Genomic DNA, 10,756 nt, shown 5'->3' with positions numbered 1-10,756 from the left:
AAAAATCATTTATAGGTATATAAGTATCTATTTGATCAGAAATACATGGTGTGGTGCCTTGACGTTGAGGTTTGGATGGTGGTCGAGGGCCCAACTCCAGAGTGCATGAACTTGCATGCCAGCCGCATGGTCACCGCCTGACCGCTGCGTTGCGACGCGTTCTAGGTGGAATATGCATGTCTGGTGGGTTGGACAATCCCTCGGTAGGTGTTAGCAAGAACAATACAATATAAGAATCTCACGAGAAGACTGAACTAAGCTCAAACATGAATTAGCACCCAAGTGTTTGATTAGCGGTGTGAGTAATTCACATAGACAATGGGCCTAAATTTTGGTTGAGGATGATCATCTACTAAGGACACTCTATTGGCAAATTTTTAGCTCAAATGGATGAACCTAGGTGGCACTTGCTTTGTAAAGTAACACACTGTACAGAAATATGAATGTTGAAGCTAGGATCAAATTAATGAATGGATTGAGCTGAAATTTGGTGTATGGTGTTAATTTGGGCATATGAAGGCACTGTATAAAAATTATATCATTTGGACATGCCAAAGTGACACTTCCTTCACAATGTGCCAATCTGGACAAAAAATGGTAATTGAAACTGGGCTCACATAGATGATTGGATTGAGCTGAAATTTGGAGGAGGAGGATAATTTGGGCACATTAAGGTACTGTAAAAATTTCATAAAATTTGGATAAACAAAAATTGTACTTCCTTCACAATGCTCTCTATTGAACAGAATATTGGGAAAAATATTGAGAGAAACTGGCTGAATTAAATGTGCTAAAATTTGGTGGAGTAAGGTTATATGGTCAGTGTCATCCCATGGTAAATTTTCATCAACTATAAAGCAATATAAATTGTAGTTGCTTCACAAAATGAAAATATTACCATAAACAAAGATTGGATCATGAGCTCACATGGATTGTGAGATGTGGCTACAATTTTATGGAGAGCTATGTTTTGGGCACATTGATGATGTGGAAAAAATTCAACTCATCAGGATATTCCTATATAGTACTTCCTTCACAAAGCTATTAGCTGAACACAAACTTTGGATATTTGCTGAGAAAGATTTACTAGGCAAATCGTTACAAAAGTTTTCATGAGGCAATGATTTGGACAGGAAAGAGTGCCCAAAAATATGAGGGTAATCAAAGAAATAGAAATAGCACTTCCTTCACGAAGTGCTATTCTAAACAGAATAGGCAAATGAATATTGCTGAATTATTTTTGAACTATGGAAGGAATGGTTTTCACATATTTGAGAAATATATGATCCAAAGTATTTATGAGAATTTTTCGAGAATTTTTGGAATGATAGAATAGTAGGTTGCTTCACAAACTAGGATGAGGTGGGATATAATGGACCCACGAGTGACATGTCAACATAGTTAGAACATGTTACGACATTTTTACAATCGTCGTAAAAGTTATGACGATCTCATCTTATGCGGTTACGACGTTTTGGCTCACATCGTCGTAATTTATATGTAGATTTGATCCCCTCAAACGGTTTACGACGATCTCGGATGAAACCGTCATAGATTTATGACGAATTCATCAACGACATTTTAAAAAACATCACATATGAGCATATTTCTTGTAGTGCTTACTCTTCTCCTCGCCCATAGGCATGACAGCTTGGATTCTCTCACTTATACGACATGGTCATCGTTTTGCTCCGTCTCCGGCTATCATCTAGGCGCCAGAATATGGAGGGAACTCAACTCTTGATCCTATGTGTACTCTCTTTTCACGTAGATCTTTGTTTATTCCTCTACCATTGAAGGGAAGTTGGTAGCATCGCCTCCACCTCCTTCCTTGATTTCTTTCTCCCTTGTATATCCTTTCACTTTGGTTTTCTTTTGGGCTTTTGCGTAATTCAATGTAAGACGAACAAAATAATAATCAATAACAATAGAGTACCTGAAATAATCAAAACAAAATTAACACTTTCCAAAACCATGTCATGCATTTACTATGTGAAATCAAATAAATCAACTATTACCAAAATCTCAACTCAAATTAAACTTTCCTTGCCTTCCCCTCCATACCGAAATCAAAAAAATCTTACCAAAACCTCAACTAAATCAAAACCTTCCTTACCTCCCCTATCAAATTAAATTAAGTCTTATCAAAATCTAGAATACATTGAGTGTAAGGTATACGCCGGACACGATTGGCGTTGAGCCACCAGAATATTTATGCCCCCGTTGCAAGGCATGGGCAAATAGATAGTGTGTTCTAATGACGATGTTAAAGCAGAGAACGGGATGTTGAATAAAGGAGCAGATGATGCATACAACAAGACACTTGTTGACATGTTGGACACCGAGGAAAAAAATAAAAGACCACGATAAGGAATTAGCTCATGGAAATGGAGGAGAGCTGGATTGGCGCCGAGGAGTGCGGGCGGGGTGGCCATGGCGGAGCGCAAAGGCTGCCATTAGGGAGTGAAGTTTGCACAACAAGCAAGAGCGAAAGCTCGCATTCACGAACCCAAAATGGTCCTGATTAGACAGGAAGCTCGTGGGGCTCAAAAATGTTAGATTGATATAGATGCTCTTAGTCTACATATTATACACGCTATTTCTTGAATCATTTAAGATCATCTTCACCAAGTCCCGTTTCCAGTATAAAAAACTAACTCTGGTGGAGTTCGGCCAAAAAAGAAACACCGCAACAGGCCCGTAAACATGAACATCTTAGGGGACCTGTACAATCAGTCCAAATCCCCCTCTATTGGGAAAGATAGCTCTTCCCGTAAACTATTTACGAACTAGTTCTTTTACTGACTTTTAAAATAAGTTGTTCCTGTCTAGTTTATTTTAAAAGTCCAACTAATTTTATTTTTAAAAGATTATTAATTAAAACTTGATTAGCAGTCTTTTAAAAACATATTTTTGGTTGGTCTTCTAGAATAAACTGAGTAGGAAACAACTTATTCTAGAAGCCAAAAAACAGCCACCAAAAGAATTGGCCGTAAGTATCACGCCAGCACGCCACTGTCATACCCACCACGCCACAGGCCCGTCCGCCGCCACATAAAATCCATTGATAGAGGGGGTTTTAAGGGGACTTGTTCAAGATGCTCAAATGCAAGCCTCTCCTAAATTATATGAATATCTCATATAACCATTTTTAGTTTTTTTTTTACAAGGACGTGTTGGAGATGCTAGAAGGCACTGCATCATCTGAACGAAGTGAATAAGCTGTATGCATCTATTCCTCTCTGGAGAAAAACGAAGACGAAGAATAACTGTTGAAGAGTCACCTTTAGGAAGCAGGTTATAGCTGCTAAATCTGCGTCCTAAATGCTAAGCCATCGCATGATGATCCATCTTAAGGAAAACGCTAATGATGGACAAAAGTAAAGGGGCGGTAAACATCCGTTTGATATGATCAGAACTAAAAGCATCCAACTGCTAATCATCAACAAAAGTCACCAAAAAGAAAACAACGTCACTTGCGAAGAACAGGACTAAACACACGGAATTAGTGCTGCACCGCTACTGATCTATGAACAACAAATGAACACGAACTAACCCAAACCAATCCCAACTGTGACAAGACTAGCTAGTTTTTTTTTTCTTGTTTCTGTATGATGGACCGATCCATTGTTGCGCCCTTCTTTTCTCTGGTTAGCTCCCCATGATCCGCCTGATGGCAGCTCGCTGCGACGAGGATAGCCTCACCGGGAAGGCCACGTCGAACCTGATCCTCAGGCTCCCCTTCTTCCCTGGCTCCTTCCGGATCGGCCACCCTTCATTCTCGATCACAATCTCTTGCCCAGGGCGCACCACTTCCTCCACCCTCACGGGAAGGCTCCTGCCGTCAAGGGTCCTGAGGTTTATGGTCGTCCCGGCAAGAGCGTCCACCAGGGGGATCTCCTGGCTTACCAGGAGGTTGTTCCCTTCCAGAGTGTAGGTGTCATGGGGCTTCATGTCGATGACAAAGGTCAGGTCCTGCGGTAAATAGCCGGGAAGTGTATCGCCTTTGTTGGGAAATGTCATCTTTGTTCCCTTTTTCCAGCCCGGCAACACCTCAACCTGTAGGATCTCTGTCTCAACTTCTACCTTTCTGCAGAAGATGACATGAAGATGGACGATCAGATACGCAAAATACTGACCTAAACATCTGAAGCCAACAAAACTAAGAGGAAGAATTTCACTCAAATGGTATTCACTACAAGGGTAGATAAATAAAAGGTAACAAACTGGTTATCAACCACCAGGCTCATATTCAGAATGATTTTCACATACATGCTTGCAGTATGATTTTCACATCAGTTATGCAAAGCACGCCATGCATTTATCAACCACCTGACTTATCAATGTAAACAACATTCAAAATTCAGGCAAACAGTAGATATGCTCTTGCTACCAAACTCCTTCATTTAACTCCCAACAATTCCACTTTGGAATTATCGGAGGATTTAACTGGATATAAAAGGATTCTAAATTGTAAGGGTTGCTAAACAGAGAAGAACACATGCAACAAGAAACAGTAAAATATGAAAAAGTTTCTGTATTCACAATTCCGGGTAAAACATGCTAAAATAAGCAAAAGAAGATTTTGAGCAAATATAGTAAATTCAAACAATGCACACATGAATTCAAGTTAAGCTTGTTATGAGTAGTTCAAACCCACACTATAAAAAATTACTTGAAAAAAAATGGACTTGGCAATACGCAATGATAATGCAGTAGAGAATACAGACCAACATTTTGAAACTTTAATTGCAAACATCATGTCAGTACAGGCTCATATTCAAGTTTAATGTTCCCACATTAAACAGAATTCTAAGGAAACATGCATGTATATATGAGAAATATAGACACATACCCATCTGATTTTGCGACATTCCTAGTGATCTTCATCTTCCTTTTTGTCCCATTATACAGCTCTTCAAGAGTGCAAAGTAATGTCTTCTCCACTGGCGGTGGCTTTTCCAGATGGCTTGTACTGGTACCAGGCTCCTTCTGTGAACTGGAAGAAGCTTCACTTCGACCGTTTGTTGCTGAGGTCCGGTGTGCTGGCTGAAAACGCCTCCGGTCTTGACCAAAGGTGTATGGCTTGTTGCTCGCCATGAACTCATTAAAGAATTCATCTGGATCACTAGGATTGTAACGGAAATTATTTGGACCAGTTGAGCCAGAAGCTGTGGAGGTCCGGCTTTGGGAACCAGGCGGAGGCATCCCCTTTAAACCTTCTTCACCGTATTGGTCATAAATTGCACGCTTTTCTGGATCACTTAGTACCTGGCAAAATTCAGACAAAGTTGCTGAGTGAAGAGCAAATAAGTAAAACAACTCCTAACCTACATGTTTAAGTCATAGAGGCGCTTGGGGGAAAACAGGAAACAAATTTTGCATAACTGATGCTTTCCTGGAAGAATGTGCATTTTATAACTGATGCTATCCTGGAAGAAAGTACAATACATCACAGACCGCAAGCCCTGCAACCATGTATGTTGTGGAGTGCCAGAGCAAAACTAAGTGCGTGCAGTGCAGTACAACTCTGTAAGTCTTGTGAGGCAATGAAGTCATATGCAAGTGATGGTTACCAGAGAAGGAAAACAGCTTCAGTTTAGTAGCTTTTGTTTGCAATTGCATTTGACCTATTCTTGCACAAATCTAGTGTAGGCTGTGGTGGCGCAACGTTCAGGACACGGGTAGTGTCTGGTAGTTCCAAGGCCTCGGCACCAGTGATGGCGGGAGACTGGCAGAGCGGCCGAACTTTACGCCCTTTTCAGAGTTGGATTCTCGCTTCTTGTGACGGGATTGCGTCATGTGTGTTCGTGTGGATGGCATCTAGGCTTACGTTTGTTTGGTGGTGTCCGTTGTAAATTTATCTAGCAGTTGTTGGTCGTAATCTTGTCTTGAGTGTGTGGATGCGCCTAATCTTAGGCTTGTACAGTTGTAACTTTCTCTTCCTATCAATGCACCGATATGGAAGCTCTGTGTCTTCTCGAGAAAATAAATAGTGTATTACTATATGGGCAATTGGGCATCACCATACTAAATGTGGAAGTTGCAGGTAGCCTAAGCAAAAAATAATTTTCAACATGCTGCAAATGTATTTTCAGAGATTTAAGCAGTGAATGGTTAAATTTAAGTAAAACTAGTTAATAGTCATGACTTTTGACTTCTGAAATGGAGAAGAGTATGGCTACTTATGGAACAGGATACAAAATTGCAGAGCTCCTTTCACAATATAACCTGACCAAGGGTTCACATTGTCAAATAGACTTTTTTCATCCAATTTTAAACTGCTAGAAGGGATGATGAAACAATGATCTCATTTTGCACAATGAAATGATATACAGAAGCAGTACATGCCCAACAAGTACTAAATTGCAAAGAAGAAAAACATGAACCATATGTTGCTGCTTGTAAATTCAAGTAGATTGAACATTCTAATTTGCAACAGGGAACCTATAGCACAACTTGGAGATCCAGGTAAAACTATAAATTTGAGGTAAAAAGCTTCTTTAGCATGACTCGGCATGAAATGGAGATGCTGGTGGTGTGTTGCACCACAGCTTAAAAAGCTTCTTTAGCTAAATGGTCAATCTCCATAATCATGATGTACAACTGAACACGCTAATCGAGCAACCGTTTTTCATATGCGTAAAACAAAAGAAGATATATTGTAACATTTATTAACACTAGAAGCTCCCCACGGGAACATCTATCATTCCATTTCATACTGGCAACGGATCACACGTGCGCCACGCAACCGACATTGCATGGAAAATAAATGCACATAATTCACTTGCCTCGTAGGCCTCGGTTATCTGCTTGAACCTAGCCTCAGCCTCGGCGCCACCAGTCGGGTTCTTGTCGGGGTGCCACGTCCTAGCGAGCCGCCGGTACGACTTCTTGAGGTCCTCCAATGAGGCATTCCGGTTCACCTTGAGGATGTTGTAGTAGTCCATCGCCTCTTTGCCTTTCACAAACACAAGCAAACCACAGATGAGCAATCAAAACCCTAACCCTAGATCACCATGCCTCCAGCCTCCCAAATCAGCAGGAAGCACACCAGATTCAGATAGATTTTTGGGAACTTAAACGGCATACGCCCAACCTTTTGTCTCCGGCGACCAGTTCAACACCGGATTCTCGGCCGCAGCGCCAAGGAATCGACGAAATCCGCGCAAGAAACGCGGTGGAAATGCCCAGCCTGGCGCGACCGTCAATCCTCAGATATAGCCCGGCAAGAATTCGCCGGGGGACAGCCGCAAGATCGTGCCTTCCGTCTATCTACAACCAAACAACGCCGAATCAACACGCCAGAAATGCGCAGGATACTGAGATACAGATGAGCCACAGAGGGGGGGAGAAGGAAGATAAGGAACACAAAACCGCCACCTGCGGCGTCGGAACGCCGCCGAAAATCTCACCGGAAAACGGGCTCCGCCGCCTCGGAAACCTCCGCCTTCCCCCTCTCGCCGCGAATCTGCGGCAAGGGGGCGGAGCCGCCCTGATCTCGCGAAATAAATTTTTGCAGCGGAGATGTTTTTTTTTTCCTCCCTCTTCCTCTTGCTATTTTTCCATTTATCTTTTGTCTATAGGGAGGATATGGATTTATTTATATTAGTTTTCGGGGCTTTTAAGGAAGGGGGGGAGTGGGATACTCCGTATGGCGTTTTTGGCATGGCCTGATTTTGAAATTGGTGCGGCGGCTATTCACGGCGTTTTTGGCATTGCACATTTCCTTCTCCTTATCCTCTTTTAAGAAAAAGAGAGAAAGCTGCACATTTGTGTAAAACACACCATAGATGAATGCTTGTATTATTTTCCGCCGACTTTTCATTGGGGCCCCTTTTCAACCTTGACATTTCTCGCCGGCGGTTAGGTTATGTTCGACCGACTTCTTCATTTTTTCTTTTCTCGAATACGCAAGGTTGTGTATCATTTCACTGATAGGTGAAGAATGAAACAAGTAGAAGATGTAACTCATAGAGGGTGTTTGGTTGAGATTTTTAGCAGCTTCCCCAGCTTTGAAGCCAGCAGCCCAACCAAACAGCCAGCTTCTGGGAGAAGTTTGACTGCAGCTGCAGCTTTTTTACATGCAAAAGGAGAAGCTGGTCCCGAGCAGCTTCCACAGCTTCCTCCCCCGGTGAATCACTCCCACGCCCATCCTACCCCTGCCACTTCGTTAGAATTACAGCAAAAATGCCCCTCCCATATAAACGTGCAAATCCCCCATTCAGTTTTTTTCCTTAGCCATTTTTCCCCGCAGCACACAGCCACACGGGATGGAGCAAGGGCGGCGCTAGGTTTTCCCGTGGCCAGCCTCGTCCGCCGGCCGGGACTGCGCCGCCGGCGCCGGCCGGCGCCCGCCCTCGCCTCGCTGTACACCAGAGCCCGCCCTCCGGCGCCCGCCCTCGGTCGCCCGCCCTCGTCCGCCCTCCGGCGCCCGCCCTCGCCCGCCCTCCGGCGCCCGCCCTCGCCCGCCCTCGCCGGGGACTGCGCCGCCGGCGCCGGCCGGCGCCCGCCCTCCGGCGCCCTCGCCCGTGTTCGTCTGCGCCGGAGACCGCCTTCCAGCGCCTCGCCGACCTCCTCCCAATGCACCTCCCCCTCGTTCTCAAGATCTGCAGGATTTTCCAAGGTAGCTCTCTGTTCTTCTTTTTTATTTCCCTGTGTACATATATGTTTGTGTGTGATTCTATTGGCAGAAAATTACATGCCTTCGTTTTTTATTCTATTAGCAAAAAATACATGTATATATGTTTGAATATATGAGCAGAATAAAATAGATGCTTTCATATGTATGGATGCCAATAGGCCATATATATACATGTTTTGAGGAGAATGTTTAACTTTGAATGAATAGATGGACAAAGCAAATTGGGATGCATATCATACTAAAATATTTTGTGAGATATGCAAAGAAGAGACGGAGAAGCACAATAGGCCGGGTGGTTATTTGAGTCCCAAAGGTTACAACAATCTCGAGGAGAAATTTTTTGAACTAACTAAGAAAAGACGCACAAGAAGGCAATTCAAAAACAAATGGGACCAATTGAAGAAAGAATATGCTCGGTTTATGGAGTTAAAGAATTCTGCAACTGGACTTGGTTGGAATGATAAGATGGGAACAATTGAAGCTGATGATAGTTGGTGGGACATTCATCTTAAGGTGAGGATGGTCATATATTTATGATTAAGATTTCCAATTGTTTATGTCATTGTGTTAATGTGTATGCTATTTTCAGAAATACCCAGGACATGCAAAGTGGCGGTACATGGGCCCTCCCAACTTGAAGGAGATGGATGTTATGTTTGAGAATGCTCATGTCACCGGGGAAACAGCCTCCATTCCAGGAGAGATATCCAGTAGCTCGGATGATGATGCCATTGCGGAGGTAAAAGAGAGTGAAGATTTGGGAACTCCTTTGAAATATTTCAAGAAGAAAGGAGGGCAAGGTAAAACATTAGGTAAACGCAAATCTAAGTCTCATGTAGAAGATGAAGAGGACAAGAACCCATTTCTTCGTGCGTATAAGCAAACCTTGGGAAAAATAAATTCAAGAGTGAGTGAAGGATCAGCTAACCATGTTCCCAAAATTACTGCTCCAACCATGGGAGAAGTACTTAATTTGATGGTGGAGTGTGGGGCCGAGGAAGGGACTTCTTTGTTCCACACCGCGACCAAGATTGTGATGAAGCCAGAGTATCGTGAGTTGTTTATGTTGATTAAAACCAAGGAGGGCAGGTTTGACTGGCTTACGAGGGAGCACGAAGCAATGAGCAAGTAGCAAGTTGTATTAAAACCATGTTCCCAAATGTTGTTTATGGGACCTGTTTCAGTTTGAATGTGTGTTGATGTAGTGAACTATTTATGAGATCTGTTGCTATCGTGTAATGAAAAATGTTGACTCATTTGTTTGCTGCCATTTTTGGGCTGATGTGCATCTCATATGTGATCTTTGCTGCCATTTTTTGGGCTGATGTGCATCTCATATGTTTTATATATCATATGTGATGTTTGCTGCCATTTTTTGGGCTGCAATGTACGTATACATTTGCTGCCATTTTTTGGGCTGCCATTTACTTATACGTTTGCTGCTCTATTTTGTAGATGGATGAAAGTGTTGAGATGGTTGATGACGAGGCTGAGAGGACTTTTCTTCTTCAAATGACACACATTTCATATGAAGTTGCTATGCTGGGTGAAATAGGTAACAAGTATAGTCAGACTTATTTGAACAAAGCACCATATCGAATTCCTCAACAAACTGGTTATGAATGGGTCATGGAGAATCTTGATAATAGAAAGATGTGCTACAAAATGTTTAGGATGTACCCAGATGTTTTTATTTCATTGCATGATCTTCTAGTTGATGATTATGGATTGCAATCAAGTAGAGGCATGACATCGTTGGAATCATTAGCTATGTTCTTATGGATGGTTGGAGCCCCACAATCTTTCTCTCAAGTTGAAAATCGTTTTGCAAGATCAACTGAAACAATTCATCGAAAGTTCAAAGAAGTGTTGGATTGTCTGTGCAAGTTATCATCCAACAACATAAAACCCACTGATTATTCTTTCTCAACTCCTCATGAAAGAATTAAAGATGATCGATTTTGGCCACATTTTGAGGGTGCTATTGGAGCAATAGATGGATGTCACATACCAGTTTCAGTTCCAGCATTAGATGTCATTACCCACACCGGGCGACATGGATTTACTTCTCAAAATGTGATGGCTGTTTGTGACTTTGACATGAGGTTTACT

At 42.5% G+C, this 10,756-nt stretch overlaps 2 protein-coding genes across 3 annotated transcripts; one reads left to right on the top strand and one right to left on the bottom strand.

The window, feature by feature from the left end:
- Window positions 1-3,381: 3,381 nt before the first annotated feature.
- LOC123402588 (dnaJ homolog subfamily B member 1-like) lies at window positions 3,382-7,565 on the bottom strand. 2 transcript variants are annotated; one of them, XM_045096514.1, is made up of 5 exons: window positions 7,384-7,565; window positions 7,100-7,275; window positions 6,792-6,961; window positions 4,856-5,271; window positions 3,382-4,090 (listed from the first exon to the last, which is right to left on the bottom strand). In XM_045096514.1, the coding sequence occupies exons 3-5, from the start codon at window positions 6,948-6,950 to the stop codon at window positions 3,652-3,654; spliced, it is 1,014 nt and encodes a 337-aa protein (XP_044952449.1). In that variant the 5' UTR covers window positions 6,951-6,961; window positions 7,100-7,275; window positions 7,384-7,565; the 3' UTR covers window positions 3,382-3,651. The 2 variants fall into 2 exon arrangements, with proteins under 2 accessions (XP_044952449.1, XP_044952448.1); XM_045096513.1 differs by having other exon boundaries at window positions 7,416-7,565.
- Window positions 7,566-7,948: 383 nt separating this feature from the next.
- Window positions 7,949-9,900, top strand: LOC123405013 (L10-interacting MYB domain-containing protein-like). The gene is made up of 3 exons (XM_045098887.1): window positions 7,949-8,626; window positions 8,852-9,157; window positions 9,234-9,900. The coding sequence occupies exons 1-3, from the start codon at window positions 7,949-7,951 to the stop codon at window positions 9,774-9,776; spliced, it is 1,527 nt and encodes a 508-aa protein (XP_044954822.1). The 3' UTR covers window positions 9,777-9,900.
- The last annotated feature ends 856 nt before the right edge of the window (window positions 9,901-10,756 follow it).

This window comes from Hordeum vulgare, chromosome 6H, assembly GCF_904849725.1.
Source record: "Hordeum vulgare subsp. vulgare chromosome 6H, MorexV3_pseudomolecules_assembly, whole genome shotgun sequence".
Lineage (NCBI taxonomy): Eukaryota > Viridiplantae > Streptophyta > Magnoliopsida > Poales > Poaceae > Hordeum > Hordeum vulgare.
The sequence above is the reverse complement of the archived record's forward strand: the minus strand, read 5'-3'. Positions and strand labels throughout refer to the sequence as shown.

Excerpts from the sequence above, each read along its gene's own strand:
- LOC123405013 (XM_045098887.1), top strand. The coding sequence starts at position 7,949 with ATGAAACAAGTAGAAGATGTAACTCATAGAGGGTGTTTGGTTGAGATT. Across the intron at positions 8,627-8,851 it reads GATCTGCAGGATTTTCCAAG|ATGGACAAAGCAAATTGGGA; the intron begins GTAGCTCTCTGT and ends TTGAATGAATAG. Across the intron at positions 9,158-9,233 it reads GGTGGGACATTCATCTTAAG|AAATACCCAGGACATGCAAA; the intron begins GTGAGGATGGTC and ends TGCTATTTTCAG.
- LOC123402588 (XM_045096514.1), bottom strand. The coding sequence starts at position 6,950 with ATGGACTACTACAACATCCTCAAGGTGAACCGGAATGCCTCATTGGAG. Across the intron at positions 5,272-6,791 it reads AGATAACCGAGGCCTACGAG|GTACTAAGTGATCCAGAAAA; the intron begins GCAAGTGAATTA and ends GAATTTTGCCAG. Across the intron at positions 4,091-4,855 it reads AATGTCGCAAAATCAGATGG|AAAGGTAGAAGTTGAGACAG; the intron begins GTATGTGTCTAT and ends CATCTTCTGCAG.